This window comes from Homarus americanus, unplaced genomic scaffold (genome assembly GCF_018991925.1).
Source record: "Homarus americanus isolate GMGI-L3 unplaced genomic scaffold, GMGI_Hamer_2.0 scaffold32929, whole genome shotgun sequence".
Lineage (NCBI taxonomy): Eukaryota > Metazoa > Arthropoda > Malacostraca > Decapoda > Nephropidae > Homarus > Homarus americanus.
The window spans coordinates 15,367,325-15,386,355 of record NW_024737097.1 but is presented as its reverse complement, the minus strand read 5'-3'; the positions used below and the strand labels follow the sequence as shown (position 1 = coordinate 15,386,355).

The window sequence follows — 19,031 nt, the reverse complement described above, 5'->3', positions numbered from 1 at the left end:
CTCACAATATTAATCAGAGAGCTTGACTTATGAGGTAAAGCTGAGGAGGCATTTGCGAGGTCTATCTTTAGGTGTTATAAAAAGATAAACTGTGTGACTAGTCAGTAGACGTTTTCAATATATAAACCAGAGCAATAAAGAGTATATAAAAATAGCAATACATACCAGTCTCTCCTCTCCCATGACACTCTCTCGTTTCAGTGATCTTCTGGGGTTGAAGGGGTCCTGCATGTTGGCACTATCTCCACTCTCCGCTCCACACACTGCCTCTCTCTTGCCTAAGGGTGGAGACCGGGATAACCTTGAATGCCTTTGGAATGGGTTGACGTTTTCATCCAGATGCGCCCCATACTGAGGGGATTTGGTGCAGTTGGTGTCCGCCATGACTGACTCTACGCTGTTGGGTTTGACACAACTGCTATCATCAGAATCGGGAAGACCAGAATCTGTAGAGCAGTTCATAAACTCCTCAGCGAGACGACTTGCCTCATTGCCGAGTAGCTGGGCAAACTCTAAGCTGTCAAGCTGACCGATTGTACCGATGGATGGAACTTTGGGTAAGTTGAATTCCTTCTCTGTCTCCGAGATGTCGTTCTCAGATTTTCTGCGCGAGTCGTCTTCAGTTTCGAATTCTGATCTCGACTCTTGTTTTAGATCTCGTAGAGCCTGACTCACTTCCTCTGATATTTGAGCATTTCTCTTTAACTGCGAGAGTTCGGCGTCGGATTCAAACTTTTCTTTAGCGAGTCTTGACAAGCTATCTGTTACGTCTGGTGTTTCTTCCTCCGGCGCTTTTGTTTTCTCTTCACAACCTTGAGGTTCTCTTAGTGCTGCAACCTGTTGAGATTCATTAACAACTTGTACTTTATCTTCTACAATCTTTATCTCCTCTCTTTCATCAACCAATGTCTCTCTTTCTCTCGTTTCTTCTTTATCGGCTTTTTCAATTATTGGTCCAGATTCCTCCTTTACTTCCTTCTGAGGTGTTTGGGACGGCTGTTCCTCGTTACTATCGCTTTGCGTTTTAGGAACTACAACACTTTGTTTATCACACTCACTATAAGAATCTACCTCCTCACTTACACAGTTTTCTTTGGCAACAACGATATCTTTTGGCACGGGTTCAGACTCGGTAACGTTGAGTGTCTTCGACTCGAGAGGCGACCGAGTCTGGAAGGGATTAAAGTTCGGATCGTCAAGGAAGTCGAGGTTATATCCGCCCTTGGGTCTGATGGGTATCTCTTCTTCCTCTTCAGTAGGCTTTATGGAGTTACTTTCACAGTGATTTACAACTGGTTCTAATTTCGATGTTTCTTTTACACTTTTTTGGGGTGAAACTACTTTTAATTTTGCTGTTTTTTCTCCACTTTTTTCGAGTGAGTCTGTTTCTAATTTTACCGTTTCTTCTACGATTTTCTGCGGTGAATCCGATTCATCTGCTGCAGGTACGTTTGTTTTGGCTTTAGGTTTAATGACACTAAAACCTTTCTTGGCGTGAGCTTCCTTGGCAGGGACGGTGGTCTTTGGTTTGGGTTTATCAAATTCTTTATCGTCAGGAAGAGTGAAGCCTTCTCTTGGGGGCGAGTTACTTACACTACACTTTGTTGCGAAGGGGTTAAAGTTACCGTCGTCAAGGTTATTGAGGAAGTCTAAATTGTATCCCTTAGATGGGGGTATTGGGAGGTCGTCGTCGCCTTGTTCGGGTTTGGTGTCCGATTCGGTAATACTCTCGTCCTCGACTCTGTTGTTGTTTTTCTCGATAACCTTTGTCTTTGGGGGAGTTTTCTTAACAGGTTGTCTTTGTTGTTTTAGCTGGGGCTTCTTGCCAAGTTTCCTGGGAGGTCTACTGATGGAATTTACCGGCTCATCAAAGGTGATTTCCAACAATTGCTCGGATTTTTGTGGTTGTTCTATTCCTTCTGAAGGTATTTCAGGGATATTTTTATTTAAGTCATCAACAGTTGTGACTCCTGGCACAGGTAACCTCTGATCTACTTCAAACGAGGAAGAATCAGGTGAGTTTGTTTCTTGTTTCCTCTGACTTACTGTCTGGTCTTCATTAACCTTTGCCTCACTCACTGTATGACCTGCTACTGGAGGGGTCTTCACTTCTTCGGAGACTTTCTTCCTTTCCTCACCTCCTTTCTTCTTTCTCACGGCAGGTTTCAATGGAGGAAGTTTACAACCTGGGTCTGGGGTCGGCGGAGGGGAACTTCTCACCGAGGTCTTTGTGGCAAAAGGGTTAAAGTTCGGATCATCTAAAGCATCAAGAAAATCGAGGTTATAGCTCTTCTTGGCGACAATTGGTATGTCATCAGGATCTATGACCTGTGTTGGTGGTGGTTGTTGTTGTTGCTCCTCTCTGGATGCCTCAAGTGAGTGAGCAGTTACCGTAGGTGTGACCTCTGGAGTGGGATACTCTGTGGTAGAATCCTTTGTCTCTCTCGTCTGGTGTTTCTCGGCTTGTTCTCCAGCTAACTCGGGGGTCTCAACGATGTGTTTTGAGCAAATTTCTCCTTCACTTTTTTGTTTTTCACCTATAACCTGACTCTCACTTTGTAATGCAAGTTCACTGTCAACGTCGCTTGTAACTTGACAGGACTGGCTTTCGTTTTCTATTACTTTGCTTACTAAAATATCTTGTGTTAGTGACTGAGCTTCAATGTCTTTACTTCCACTTTTTATTTCACCAGAATCTGTACTATCAAGATTATTATTATTTTCTTGTGGTACCGTTACCTCTACGCTCCGTGTCGAGTCCGCACTACAACTTGACGTAACCACACCGTCCAACTCACTCTCTGGTTTGGACCAAGTCACGTGTTCAACGCCCTTGCTTACGGATTCTTCGATGACTTCACGCTTGGTTACGATCACTACCGAGTCACATATAGTACTTGGTGTACTTGTCGGCCGTTCACTCGTCAAGTTTTCACTCTCTTTACCTACTGTTACTGGAGTACTGTCTGTGCTAACTACAGGGCTCTCTACAGCAACGGGTACAGCGGCAGGAACTTCAGTCTTTGTAACAATAATACTTTCTTCGTGGACTGGGAGGAAGAGGTCGTTGGGTTGGTCTAATACAGCAAGTGGCACGCTCACCTCTTGCTGTGTACCCTCAGCTTGGTCTGTGAGTCTACTTGGAGGTATGAGGTTCTCTGAAGTTGGCTGAACCTCAACAACGGCGGCTCGGTCGGGAGGAAGGTCGAGCTCCTCCGCGCTTTCGTACTCCGAGTCTGAGGAAAAATCGCTGGAGTCAGATAAGGTGGTATGGGATCTACAGCAAGACAATAATGACATCCTGTATACATCTATGAGACAATTATGACTACAGTGTTCTTAATGCCATTGTGAGAGTAATAAACTGATAAACACAAACAATACTTACTTTTTACATTTAAGTGGTTTTTACAGTGATATCTCAACAGTGGCATTATGGTGGTGGTATATATATATCACTTAATGATAAACACCATGCACAAGTTCCACCAAACAATACAGGTTAATTGTCACTATCTTGCCACAAGTGATAAATAATGTGGGAGGATGAGGGACACGTTAGCTTAGGTCCAGCACGCAGACACACACACACACACACCACCCCACCCAAAGGTTAACTATATTATCAGGCATTATAAGATAGCACAGTTAACCACAATGATAAGATAAACTATTAGTCACACCTGAATAAATCTCAATACACCTGTATCTTTGTCTCTCTTATCTAAGGTTTAGTAACCCCGCTGATACTGTATAACAGTGTGGGAAATGTTCTGTTGAGCGAACTTGGCAACAATGTTAAAGATTTGCTAAAAGGAAGAACAATAATAACAATATGTTCTTGTGGGGATCGGTGGTAGAAGCGGTACCGTTCTTGCCTCGCAAGCGAGATGTCACGGGTTCGATTCCCGGGCCGGTGGAAGTTGTTTGAACTTACTTCCTAGCCCCCATTAGTCCCTGTTCACCTAGCAGTAAAGTAGGTACCTGTTGCAAGTCGAAAGTTGCAAATTCGTATTCGGGGAGTTGTTGGAGCTTCCAATAACTTGATGACATAAACCACTGACTCTTCAGGCTTCTACGCCCTTGACTCTTCAGGCTTCTACGCCTTTAACTCATGAGACATAAAGGCAAGCATGAACTTAGCATGCTTCCCTGTTGGGCGCTGTAAACGCTTCTGCGCTTCACCTTACACAAGGATGTAGGGGGGTGCCCAATAAATGAAAAAAAATATATATACAGTATGTTCTTGTCATGATCGCCTTTGAGAATTTGCCTAACAGTGAAACCTTTATTTAATGGACTATATAGAGATGAAAGTCCATTACATTGAGGGTCCATTAGATGTGAAATCCTCCATCTAACGGAGTGTATAGAGAAAGAGAAGCCCATTACAGTATGAATATGTTTCCCTGTACAAAACTTCCCCCCTCCCCAAAAACACACTTTTTCCATGAACTGTACAGCCTTAATATCTACAGAATATGGACAGTAAAGGTCTCTCGGCTTGATAGTTCCTTTGAAATGTTGACAACTTGACACTTGATTGACTAGTTGGCAGTTTAATGTAGAGATAAATTATCTGCACCTGACATAGGTCACTAATCCTTGTACAGTACACTGCAGACAGACCTCCTTGGTTAAACAGGTGCAATGAGGCAAGGTCACACAGCACCATAGCACCTGACAAATTCCCATCTAGCAACAATGTTTTTTCTGCTCAAAATATTAGCTCATCCGCCAGGCAAGTGCTGGGCACATGGACATGGAAAATTACTTGCCGGACCCACATGCACATCTGGGCTGCCAGGTACTGCTGCTCTGCACAGTCCACACTTATTACAAACTGTCACCCTTCACACCAGCATATAGACTAAAGGTATTTCTTCACACAAACTCAAAAACACTTTTTCATTATATTAATACCGTTCTGTATAGCATTAAAAACAAAAATTAATCACATTTTTATATTTCTAATTCATCATATATTGTACAGTCCCCTTCACTAGTGCATTTACAGGGGCTTGTCAGGTTTTGTGCAGTGTGGCAGTCCTGTGTTTGTTTACATAAGACAGAAGAAAACTCGTAATAGTAAACACGCTATGGAATCAAACTAAAACAATATTAAAACAAATATATCAATGGAATGATTTGTGGAATGTTTATATGTTTACTAAATATGCACTGATTGGACTGTTATTAGCTCATATCTTTTGCCTAATGGACGGTGATATGGCGAGGTGAAGTGAGGTAAGGAGGATGTGAGGTGGGAGGGGGGCAGCAGGGAGGCAGGTGTCCCTCTACCTACACTCATGGCAGTATCTGTGAATGATGAAATAAGAAAACAGCAGACATAAACGAAAGCTTCAATTGAATGTTATAGTTCATCATTCACAGATACCATGAATGTAGGTAGAGGGACACCTACCTCCGCTCCCCCACATCCTCTTTACGTCACTTCATCTTGCTTAAAAGTGAGATATAGTCTACAGTAGTGACTCAAATGATGTACAACGAGAGACAGAGAAAAACAGAGAGAGAGAGAGAGAAATTAAATATAAAAATATGAAACGTTCCCTTAATAAAAGCTATTTGGCACTAAACCGTATCTTATAGTCAAAGATATGAATTACTGGCATCATGTAAAAAGCTTATGCCTGGCAGTAATCATTGGCCTCACTACAGGGATCCCAGTAAGTACAGCTACAGAGAGTTTTCCTGTAGCTGTCACGAACTATAGCCGTCCGAAACTATAACCGTGATGAACTATAGCTGTCACGAACTACAGCTGTCAAGAACTATAGCCGTCACAAACTAGAGTATAGATATCACGAACTATAGCCAACCGGGAATTAGAGCCGTAACGAACTATATTATACAATACAAGCGTTCATCGATCCAAAATTCTAACCTAAAAATTACAATAAAAAGGATTATTTCACTAGAATTCAAATTAGTTAAAAAAGTGAGACATTTCGAGTTATTAAAAAAAAATAGATAAGTGAGAAACAAAAATAATGCCACTACATGTACTACTATCATCACCCAAGGCGGAGTTCCGGAGGTCAGTCAGTGCTATGGTGGGGAGGAGACAAAATGCAGTCATCTACGGTACTCTGAGCACAACTCAACACATTACTGTATACAAGCTTTTTAGGGAATACCTTTTTTAACCCCATTTTGGGTATTGGTCTGAGCCACAGAGTCACACACTGTAAATGAACAAGGTTTATTATATATAGTTTTTAAATTAAACTGGACAAAAAACTTTCCAATTTAGAGTAGGATTTTTTTGTATCGTGTGTACAATTATCATATCCCAAATAAAAAAATTAATTAGAAAAAATCCAAGTTTAATTAAAACTGATTCAAAATCACACAAACTTTGATCAGATAAAAAGAAAAAAATCATATTAAAATCTTGCATTAATTCCATACCTTAGAGAAATATTATTTTAACAGATTGACTTAACAAAATATAGAATTAATCTCTCTTAAGTTGTATATATTATAAGTTATAAAGGTCACACACACACACAACTAACACCTACAATACTGAAAAAATAAATATATAAACAAATGCTAAGGTATAAATGAGATTACAATATATAAGTCCGGTACAAAAACTACTCTCACAATGCTACAGTAACTACAAGATTTTCTACTGGTTAGAGGCAGGGTGTTCGTAGGTCCCTATGCACATCTACAATAACTAGTCATACAGTGCCGGTATATACTTGTTCCCTGTTATACCAATAATCTTAAGAGGAGAACAAGGTAAATAATGATTGTTTATTACTGCAGGTGCACACATGGACTTTTTGAACACCACTGATGTTTAACCTTTAAGTGACGGGACGAAGTATTAACCATGACTGCATCTATCTGTTGGTATGGCCGCTACACTACCCGGTACCTTCCAGCCTCTCTTGAAGATGTTGTTCGTTACCAAAGTTCACCTCCAAGTCTACACAATTACTGGTTTAATGGACATATTTACCTACCACAAGTTGTCATGCATGCCGAGTTGTGTCATCTATTGAATAAACTAAGAATAATTGTAGAATATATCACTGAAGCAGGTCACAGCATTTAGTATAATACAGTAGAATTGTAGACGAAGTTTTGGAGAAAAAAATATCACATATTATTACTCTAAATAGAACAATACTTGATGGTGTTCCAAGTGTAGTGGTAGAGCAGTAAAGCCTAAATCTCTCACTACTGTGTCCTGGCTTCAGTCCCTAGCCCAGACTACAGTAGAGCTTCCTCCTCTACTAACACTCGATTATAAAAGTCAAAACAAAGCCAAAAAATAAATAAAATAAATTACAATAAAATAAAAGAAAAAAGAAAAGAAAAGAACAGACCAACTACCCGAACATCTAGTATGGAATAATAAGCAGTAAAGTCACCATCATCAATAATGTTTTACAGCCATTTTCTAAGAGTACGATAAATATTAAAACTCAAAGTCAATGCAGTTACTTCATTCACTCACTCACCAGAGTTTACTGATGAATCAAGTAAGTTGACCTGACCAGCTGGAGTCTTGACAACACCCAACGATGAGACCAACTCTTTCACAGGAGATGTCGGGGATGTGTCTGAGGCACTGCTGGGGTCACCGGTCAAGCACGAGGCAAAACTGGTGTCCTCGGTTGTTGAGGCGGTGTCACACTCTTTGCTTAAGCTGTTGACATACACAGTACATTAACATCAGTGATATTAGGAAGAACTATGCTCGGTCATAATAACAATACTCAGTTCTAAAATGTTGATACTGTGCTATATATACTGTACAATACTGTACAGCATACTACTATACTTCTAACAGCAATATGGCCCAAAGGCTTGACACAGCACAACATTTAATCTGTAGAAATTACTCAAAATTTCAATGTTAATTTGTAGAATTTATTAAGAATTTAAACATTATTTTGTAGAATTAACTATAAGTACTTCACTTAGCCACCAATTTATAACAAAATTCACCCCAAATTGAAAACTACAGAACCTAGCATGTATTAACTCGACCGTACAGGTAACATCTACCTCATCTTCACTCTTAATTTCTTCTAAATCTAACGAAGACTTGAGAAATAATTGTTTATTCCCACAACTACTGATACTGTTAATACTTGACAAAAATAATAATTACACAGGGACAAATAAAACCTCTCACTAGAAGGGTGTTATCCAGTGTGGCTCTACCAGTCATAACACAAGGTTTTATCCGCATACTACTCCAGTTTTCTCCTGTACTAACACTGGACAATAAAGGTCTTAACAAAGTAACAAATAAAGGACTCCTGCTCATATGGCTAGTGAACTGAAGTGATAAAATTATAAAAAATAAATAAATAAATAAACACTAATATTCTGTATTTTTGGTACACAGTATAGAGTAATCTTCTCTATGAATGATAAGAGGGGTGAGTGTGAAGAGTACAGTACCTATGAGAGGAGGTCTCAGACGGCAGAGAACTCGGGGTTGATGGTGGGCTGCTGATGATCGCGTTCTCCTGGGTGATGACAGTCAAGTTCTTCTGGCCCTCAGCCTCCTGTTCCGGATTGCCTGGAGGGCCAGCCAAGCCCAGGGGTGCTGTTGGGCCCTGGGGGAAAAATAAAACACTATTATTTTTTCTATTTTCAAGTATTTCAAATAGTTTTCTTGCAGGACAGATACTGCCAAAGAGAACAGTTGACTATTAGCAGACCACACTACTATCTAACCTAACCTAAAACACTATTATTTTTCTATTCTCAAGAAATCCAAATAGTTTTCTTGGGATAGACTTTGCCAAGAATGATTGACTATTAGCAGACCACTATGAACAAACACACTACTACCTAACCTAACCTATAAAGATTTTCATCATATTAAATGGAATGAAGACTTGCAGGTGTAGGATGAACTGGCCATCACAGGCATTAATACTCTCCAATGACCCAACACTGCAGCACACTTAGTCGTCTGTCAATACTGTCCTCTCACTATCTCCACTATCCCTCAATTATTGTTATTTCTCATCTGTTTATATGTTGTTTCCTTTATTTAACTTGTTTCTGTGTTATTTAGATTCAATACTTTTAGTTACCATCAATTCTTACTCCAATTACAAGTCAGGTACCCATTCACAGCTAGATCAACTCGGGGTGCCTCGGTACAGTATCCAAATAATTTATTGATTTTTTTTTATAATTGTTTTGTTTAGTGGCAAATAATCAACAAATGCAAATTATGAATTAATGGTTACTGTTCAAATACAAACAGAAATGTATCTTAATATTCTCTGCTTTACAGTATTAACAGAGGGAAATAAATCTCATACATCTTCAGACAACGTGCACTTTCAAGACTACCGGTACAATAAATTTGGTAGATGATAATGTATAGAATAGTAAACATAAAAGGAAATACAACAGCAAATAAAATAGAATACTGTACTGTATTAATAATAACTTCATACACACAGGATTATTTTTGGATACAGTCGTGGACAAAATTCCCTAACACTTTTGGGTAATATCTGGCATTACTTAAGTGTCATGGGGTTGAGAGGGGAATCGATTTTAATATTAATTTACAGAGATTTATTTTATATTATGGTATATAGCTTTTTCTGTGATTATTCCGATATATTCAGTTATAAACTAACCCCATATATGACCCACAATAAGGTGCTAGATATTGCTGTGGTCGAGGAATTTTGCTCGAATCGTTCAATTTCAACGTGTAATTATTCATGCTGCATATACAGATCTGTTATTACATTGGGTACATGAGATAAAGTGACTTGCAGTGGAATGTAGAAATAAATAGAGGTTATCAGTAAAAAATCTGATAAATGTAATAAAACAAGAAGAGAGAGAGGGGGAGGGAGGGAAGGTGGTGAGGGAGAAAAAAAGAGAGATGGAGAATGAGGAAGGAGGGAGATCAAGAGAGAGAGATGGAGAGGGAGGAAGGAGGGAGATCAAGAGAGAGAGAAGGAGAGGGAGGAAGGAGGGAGATCAAGAGAGAGAAAGTGATATCTGTGGAACATTGTGAGCTGCAGCAGAGCTATTAGTGTCATGCTGAAATGGTAAATATTGTTTTCTTTTTAATCTGAAGAAAATAATTCACAATGAAACAATTAATCATTAAGCTACAACAAATGTTACAACAGCAGTTAATATCTCAGATGACACTTCATATTATTTGTCACGTTCATAAAACTAAATAATACTGAGATTTCTACCCCCAAAAATAGTACATTATCAGCTGGGTCTTAACCCCTTGTGTATCGGGTCCTCTCTCTGCTGAATAAAATTGTCTGGCATTAGCTAAACAAATTATTAAAACTGCCATCCCCATAGAGAAGGGATTAACAAGTTGAACTAGAAGACCGCACATAATTTTACCGCAAATGTAAACACTCCGCAGTTTATTTACTTGTACTGTACTGTACTGTACTGTAAAATTCTATGGTTCAGAGTTCCATCTAGGAAGTGAAGGAGGTGGACCAAAGGATTTATGGGACTCGTGGAGCTGAAATGCTACAATAACAAGTGTAGAAATATGAGCAAAATGCCTCTGATAGTACTTAGTAGATACAATTTTTTCAATGGAGACAATATTTTTGCCTCTTTGCCTAATAAAATACAGCACTCATCACTGGACCGAATTTCTTACAATATATGGGACATTATCAGAGCAAAAATGGAGTATAAAATAACTCATGAACAGTATATCAGATGGCTTTAATTATTGTTCATTAGTATTCGATAATTTAAGATCAATTATGCTTGAAATTATAGTACCGTAGATGACAAATAAACAAATATACACACACTCCAAAAAAGTATCTTTACGAGAATGCGGTTAGACAATATGACCCAACGGAAGGAGAATTTTGACAAGCCTACCGAGACAACAGGAATCGTGGCGTTCATTTTGAAGTTAATCAGACCCCTCCATAAAGATAGTTTTGGTGTGTGTGTGTACAAACTAAGCCTATTAACTGCTGTTTGAGTCGAGTTACACAACACATATCACGACAACAACACATAAGCAATACTGTATATCCTCGACCGCACACCTTCTTCTTCTGCCCAGTGTCTGCCTTGTTAGCAGATTGGCTACCCTGTAATACAAAGTCACTGTGTATTAGTACATCTACACTCTCTCTGGTACACCTACACTTAAGACACTAGTACACCTACACATAAAACTACTACACCTACACTTAGCACTAGTACACCTACTCTAAACTCACTAGTACACCTACATTTAACACTAGTACATCTACACTTAACACTAGAACAGCTACACTTGCTAGTACACCTACACTTACTAGTACACATACACTTACTAGTACACATACACTTAATTCACCAGTACACACACACTTAACATTAGTACTCTACACTCTCTCTGGTACACCTACACTTAACACACTAGTACACCTACATTCAACGCTAGTACACCTACACTTAGCACTAGTACACCTACATTCAACACTAGTACATCTACACTTAACACTGGTACACCTACACTTAACACTGGTACACCTACACTTGCTGAATAACACTGTAAAACTTTGTATACCTACACTGAGTACATATATGCTGAACCACTGTTAACTTGTATTCTTAACCAATGAAATGATGCTTACATGTATAATACCTTACAATTACTATAAATATTATTACTACGACTACTACAACTATTACTACTACAACTACAGTGCGGAAAATGTGGTATGTGTCAGTCTTTCTTCTTGTTTAAGTAAAGAGTAGAAGAAATATAAACTTAATAATCTTTATAGAAAGCCTTCAGTGTTCGTATTACCATTAAAGAAACTAAAAATTAAGTTAAAACTCCCAATATATTAAGATTTACACTAAGTTAAGGTAGCCATAATGTTAAAATAACCATTAACTTTAAATAAAATGGTAAAGACGCCGGCAGGATATAGTTAAGTCTGGTTGATTCCCACACTAGGGGTCAGAGGCCACCCTTGTTACCACCTCCTCCTCTTACCACTCACCCCATACACACCTCCTCCCTTTCTACAACTCATAACCTCTCATATTACATTATAGACTCATAAGCCTTAGAAATGGATCGTTTTCAAACCTCCTATGGCTATCAGAATGACGCAATCTCCACCACACACTCGAGGGGTCAGGGGCCACGTCAACCCACCCTAGTGTAACCACCTCCTCCTCCTCCTACCTCACACCATCCCTAACATCTCATTATTATATTCTAAACTCATAATCCTAACAAAGAGATCGTTCTCAAACCTCCTGTGGTTGTTATAATGCCGCAATCACCACCTTCAAGCAACTCTCTACACTGTGTCTCCCCTGACTCTGTGATGCTTTTGTTTACATGGTGGAGAGCCTGAGCCGCCTGACAGCTGCTGGTGTATAGAAAACGGTGAGGACGAGGGCGGTGAGGGAGAACCACTAGACAAATGGCAAACTACTCGATAAATACGTAGCTTTATAAAAAAACTACTCGTCTATATCGTCAACCATACATATTCACAGTGGTTCAACATATACACACACAGTCCAAGTATGCACACAATGATAAAACAGTGAGTTGATTTAAACCACAAACAGCTCAAAAGACCCATTACAAACCTCATTATCATCGTGGAGACTTAAATAATAATCATAAACCTTCAACCTGGGAAATCTGTGGCTAAAATACAAAAACGATATAATTTACTAACATTAATAAAATCTAGTCAATGTTTCCCACAATACAACACTCACAGGTCAGAAATATTGTACAACTATTCCCTCTATCACTAAATATACATAAATACTTGCATCTAATTTTGTAATATAGTTTGGACAATTATAACATCAAAAATAATCACAATTATGAATATTAGTTAATTAGGAAAATATACAGCACATCACACCTTTTAATTTATTTACCTGTATAAGATTCCTCAAAAAATTCATGGCGGTGTTTTTGAATGGTCGTCCGAGTTGTTTTATATATTGGTCTAATTCGTCTTCTGTGATTTTATTTACCTCACATAATACATATTTTTATTACATTTTTTTTATTTTAAGTCACTTTCCATTGTCCCTGAAACTATGTAACGAAATAAGGTTAAAAAAAATTCGTTTCGTGTTATATATAAAAAGATAATCAGATATGCGTAATGTGTGGTAGATGGAGGAGGGGAGGGGTGGGGGGGTATCTCCAACACACGTGCTAAGGGTGTGGTGGTGGGGGGCTTACAACACCTCTACCCCCACCCCGCCCCTCCCTTACCCTGCATATTTCTCATAGCGGGTCCTGTTGGCGCTTCTCCAACTGTTATATTGCCCTACCTGACTCACCCTCCCCCCTTACGTACTCCTCTCCCCCTGACTCACCCTACCCCCTCACGTACTCCTCTCCCCCTGACTCACCCTACCCCGCATGTACTCCTCCCCCACCAGTGTGTCAGTTCCCTAACCTTGATTTTTTTTTCCAATCATATGTTTCCCGGAAAGTCCCACCTTTGTGATGGATGTACCTCCCTATCCCCCCCCTTCCCTCCTCCCTCATCTCACCCCCTCTCCCTCATCTCACACACTCCTCCTCCTTCCTCATCTCCGTTCCCATCTCTCTCACCTGCTCTTTGATGCCGTTAGTTCAGTATCCGGTCCACCCCTTCATCCTTCCTGCCCCTCCTCCTCCCAGCAACACTTCAACACAGCCACCTCACGCCAGTAAAACCTCTATTTAACGGACTATGTGAAAAGGAAGGTCCGTTATATCGAGGGTCTCTTAGATGTGAACCCCATATAACGGATTATAGGGAGAAAGGAGTCCGTTATACTATCATCATCAAAGGGTTAAACCATCGTCATCAAAGAGTTAAACCATCGTCATCAAAGGGTTAAACCATCGTCATCAAAGAGTTAAACCATCGTCATCAAAGAGTTAAACCCATCGTCATCAAAGAGTTAAACCATCGTCATCAAAGAGTTAAACCATCGTCATCAAAGAGTTAAACCCATCGTCATCAAAGAGTTAAACCATCGTCATCAAAGGGTTAAACCATCGTCATCAAAGGGTTAAACCATCGTCATCAAAGGGTTAAACCATCGTCATCAAAGAGTTAAACCATCGTCATCAAAGAGTTAAACCATCGTCATCAAAGGGTTAAAACATTGCCATCAAAGGGTTAAAACATCAAAGGGTTAAAACATCAAAGGGTTAAAACATCAAAGGGTTAAAACATCAAAGGGTTAAAACATCAAGGGGTTAAAACATCAAAGGGTTAAAACATCAAGGGGTTAAAACATCAAGGGGTTAAAACATCAAAGGGTTAAAACATCAAAGGGTTAAAACATCAAGGGGTTAAAACATCAAGGGGTAAAAACATCAAGGGGTTAAAACTCCAGGTAAAGTAAACTACCGGGGTGTTTAATCTTCAGGTGATACATAGTCAATCGTGACGTTAAATAACTTTCCATTTCTATCTCCAGTAAAAACAACGACGCTTCAACAATTAGAGATTTTCAATATTTTAAATCGAAAAACTGTGTTTAGTCTTTTGTAATGGATAACGAATGGCTGTAGTGCATGAAGATTAATTAACTCTGATTGGTTAGTTGTCGACGTCTGGGATTGGTTGAATAGTCTCCGAGGTCTGGGATTGGTTGAATAGTCTCCGAGGTCTGGGATTGGTTGAATAGTCTCCGAGGTCTGGGATTGGTTGAATAGTCTCCGAAGTCTGGGATTGGTTGAATAGTCTCCTAGGTCTGGGATTGGTTGAATAGTCTCCGAAGTCTGTGATTGGTTGAATAGTCTCCGCGGTCTGTGATTGGTTGAATAGTCTCCGAAGTCTGTGATTGGTTGAATAGTCCCCGAGGTCTGGGATTGGTTGAATAGTCTCCGAAGTTTGGGATTGGTTGAATAGTCTCCGAGGTCTGTGATTGGTTGAATAGTCTCCGAGGTCTGTGATTGGTTGAATAGTCTCCGAGGTCTGGGATTGGTTGAATAGTCTCCGAGGTCTGTGATTGGTTGAATTGTTTCCGAGGTCTGTGATTTGTTGAATAGTCTCCGAGGTCTGTGATTGGTTGAATAGTCCCCGAGGTCTGGGATTGGTTGAATGGTCTCCGAGGTCTGTGACTGGTTGAATAGTCTCCGAAGTCTGTGATTGGTTGAATAGTCTCCGAGGTCTGGGATTGGTTGATAATCTCCGGGTCTGTGATTGGATGAATAGTCTCCGAGGTCTGGGATTAGTTGAATAGTCTCGAGGTCTCTGTGATGATTAGTTGAATTATTTCGAGGTCTGTGATTTGTTAGATAGTCTCCGAGGTCTGTGATTGGTTGAATGATCCCGAGGTCTGGGATTGGTTGAATGGTCTCGAGGTCTGTATTTCTGGTTGAATAGTCTCAGAGTGCCAGCGATTGGTTGAATAATACTTCCGAGGTCTGGGATTGATTGCACCTGGACCAATCCGTCATGAAAATAAAAGACGTTAATATGGGCGCGTTGACCAGTTACTGCGCCACATCCGCCGTGGGCCCTCGCCCACACACTTTCCGCCCCCCAACATACACTAAATTTGGCCCTGCCCTTCACCCTCATCCTTGCACACACACACTTAACTATCCTGCACACACACACTTTACTTGCCTTTTGTACCACCACAACACAGCGCCGCTTCGGCGCTTTAACACCACCACAACACACCATACCACCACAGCAACACCACAACACACCATAACACCACAGCAGCACCACAACACACCATAACACCACAGCAACACCACAACAACACAACACACACTGGTACTGATGCTTATCGACACAACTATTTTCGTCCGCTTGTGGAACTTATGTTAATACAACCACCAAGGCGACCGACCCAAGGCCCTTAACAACCTCTATATACAACAGTTGTATCGTGTGGGGTTATGATTATATTTATTAATTATATCTGGATCTGAATCTTAGAATGTTACGTGTTTATTGTTAAGACAAGTGACAGACACATGAGATGATGATAGATATTTATACTGAACTAATTTACAAAACAATATTATTAGGATGTGTCTTGTTTATATATGGCTCTCTCTCTCTCTCTCTCTCTCTCTCTCTCTCTCTCTAGTAGGAACATTGTTGCATTTCGTCCTAGATTAGGCCTAAACTGGTTGACCAATCAGATTTCTACAGTGACCCACCATTACTACACACACATTCCTCCTCTCCTCCCTTACCTCCTCCTCACCCCACCTCCTCCACTCCTCCCACCTCCACTCTCCACTCACCCCCCGCACACTCACTCCACCCCCCCATTCCTCCTCCACCCCCCTTTGCTCCTCCACTCCACCCCACACACTCCTCACCCCACCCCCCCACAGACACACGCCATCCACTCTACCCGTTAAATAAAACCGAATCCCCAATGACTGCTGTATCGGACCCGCCTCACTGCGACTAATAAACACCCTTTCTCTACAAACTACAAAACCATTTCACATAGTAACAAAGTTTTAGTCATTTTGATAAAGTTACAGATGACTTAACCAGATAACATAGTTTTTTAATACATTACATTGATGATTTAAAGGATACTACCTACAGTATACGAGACTAAATGTAAATATTTAGATAATTTGACAATTTAACGGATAAAAATATCATATTTTTATTATGGCTGTGTTAATGTTTATGAATATTTTGTTCTAGAAATAATATAAAAATAAACTATATGTTATTTATAGATGTTATTTACATTGTAGTTCATAAGTAAAATCAATATTATTATATACCGTCTTGCGTTACTTAAATTTCCCTCACAGTACACTTAAGAGTACTATATATACCCCTGAAGTGTACTTATCTGATAAATAGTGTTCATTGATGTACTACACTTGTCACTAACTACTATACTGTATACTCGCTGGTATGAACATTGTGTATATCTGTGTATTATATCACTACTATACACAAGGCTATTCGTTGTTTGTTTGTCTATGTAAAGTATACACAATTCTCTATTTAAAATATAAAAACTTTTCTGCTAGATACTATTTTTTTCCTCTATGAAGTATACTCAGTTTTCTATGTATTGTAAAGTATAAAAATATATAGAAAGTATATATAGTTTTATGGATCACACTTTTAACTTTCACTGGACGATATACTGAGAGGTGTGTGTGTGTGTGTGTGAGGTCACGGGGTCACTCACCACACACACTACCCACAACACGAAGTCACCACACACACACACACTACCCACATCAAGCGGGTCACCATACTATTCACATCACCTAACTAGTCACCATATCACGGAGTCACCACACTATTTACATCACTAAGCGGGTCATCACACACTACCCGCATCATCAAGCGAGTCACCACATTATCCACGTCACCGAGTCACCACACTATTCGCATCACCAAACGGGTCACCACACACTACCCACATCACGGAGTCACCACACAGCCCCCCACAAATCTCTCCTCCCTAGAGTCACCAAACAGGGTCACCAAGTCACCACAGGACAAACAGGTGGTGAGAGGCAGGAGTCCAGCACTCGAGGTGAGGACGGTGAGGCCAACACTAGTCTGGCCTGGCACCGATACCAGGCACCGGCTGCCAGAGTGCCACCCCGTCACTGGGCCCTCTGGTATGTTTAACTGCCACCACCACCACTACCGTCATCACCACAACCACTACCACCATCATCACCACCAAGGTCATTACCACCACCATCTTTATCACCATAACCACCATCTAACATCATTGTCACAACCACAACTACCACCATAACCACATAATCACCATAGGTACCCTATACCACTACCACCACAATTATTCACCCAAAACACACCTACCACAACCTATAGAAGAACACACACACACACACACACACACGAGGTGGCTGACTAACACCATCAACAAGTTAATTCTATGTGCACCGCCAGACGTTAGTAAGGTGTACATGTGGCGTCTACACACACACACACACACACACACACACACACACACACACACACACACACACACACACACACACACACACACAGCGTAGAAATGCAACACAGGAGTTTTTGAGAATTTGGCTCAACGCAACTGGTGACAATAGCAGATTATGCCCCGTCCACTATATACCTGCAGGGTACATGATGGCCTGCAGGTAGTGTGTACCTCGGGGGTTAGTAAATATTACCCTGAGTATAACCTAGCTTGGGTTATGATCTGCACTGTTAAACCACAACCCTCCAACAAACCTCCACCCACAACACAGCCCCACCCTCCACCACAGCCCCACCCTCCACCACACACCTTACTAACTTCCCACATCTTATCTATCGCTTCCAACAACAACGTCTACAGCTGCCAGTAATACATCACCGTGAACAACACGGAGCTTCACCACACACTGAAGTAACTACTATGATAACAACAGCGTCTTTCTCTCCCTCTGTTGTAAGCTTAATGTATTTTCGTATCAAGAGTAAACACATAAAAGTTTTAATTTGTTTTATTTATTTTTTTTTAATTCGTCTTTCTGATGTAATTTGAATTCTGGATGTATGCTAGAACGGTTTCTGTGAGTCATTCTTGCTTTGAGCGACTTTCTGTCTCTCTCTCTCTCACACACGCACACTTCCTTGTCCTGTCTACAGTCTAGGTAGAATTTGCAGTGCGTTCCACTGCAGTGGCGCGCGTTCAAGTATTCACCGCAAATTTAGAAACTCTCTTGCATCACACAAATACCCGTATGAAGGTGTCAGGAGGTGTCAGAAAGTGTTAGTAGGTGTCAGGAGGTGTCAGGAGGTATGATAAGGTGCTATGAGATGTCAGGAAGTGTCATAAGGTGTCAGGAGGACTTCTACCATCACGTTTAGCTACGACACAAAACCTAGCTGCCAGATCCACTAACACCCCAACTGCAGCCGAGGTAATTACGTACCCTATACAGTATTAACTCACTGGTGATATTTAAACGGGAAAGAGTCGGTCCTATACACATGACAACCTATTTGGGACACCATAAATCAGACAGGTAC

The 19,031-nt window shown here is 40.4% G+C and overlaps 1 protein-coding gene across 9 annotated transcripts in view; it reads right to left on the bottom strand.

The window, feature by feature from the left end:
• Window positions 1–19,031, bottom strand: part of LOC121873237 (transforming acidic coiled-coil-containing protein 3-like) — a 133,592-nt gene that overhangs the window by 48,057 nt on the left and 66,504 nt on the right. For 4 of the 9 annotated variants that reach the window (XM_042376614.1, XM_042376615.1, XM_042376617.1 and 1 more), the window contains 4 exons: window positions 8,455–8,612; window positions 7,503–7,690; window positions 6,162–6,209; window positions 166–3,236 (listed from right to left, as the gene is read on the bottom strand). In XM_042376614.1, coding sequence (XP_042232548.1) covers window positions 166–3,236; window positions 6,162–6,209; window positions 7,503–7,690; window positions 8,455–8,612 — 3,465 coding nt within the window. Of the gene's footprint in view, window positions 1–165; window positions 3,237–3,388; window positions 3,450–6,161; window positions 6,210–7,502; window positions 7,691–8,454; window positions 8,613–11,057; window positions 11,124–12,936; window positions 13,100–17,524; window positions 17,596–19,031 lie in introns of those variants that run through there. The other 5 variants (XM_042376619.1, XM_042376620.1, XM_042376621.1 and 2 more) reach the window with 5 other exon arrangements.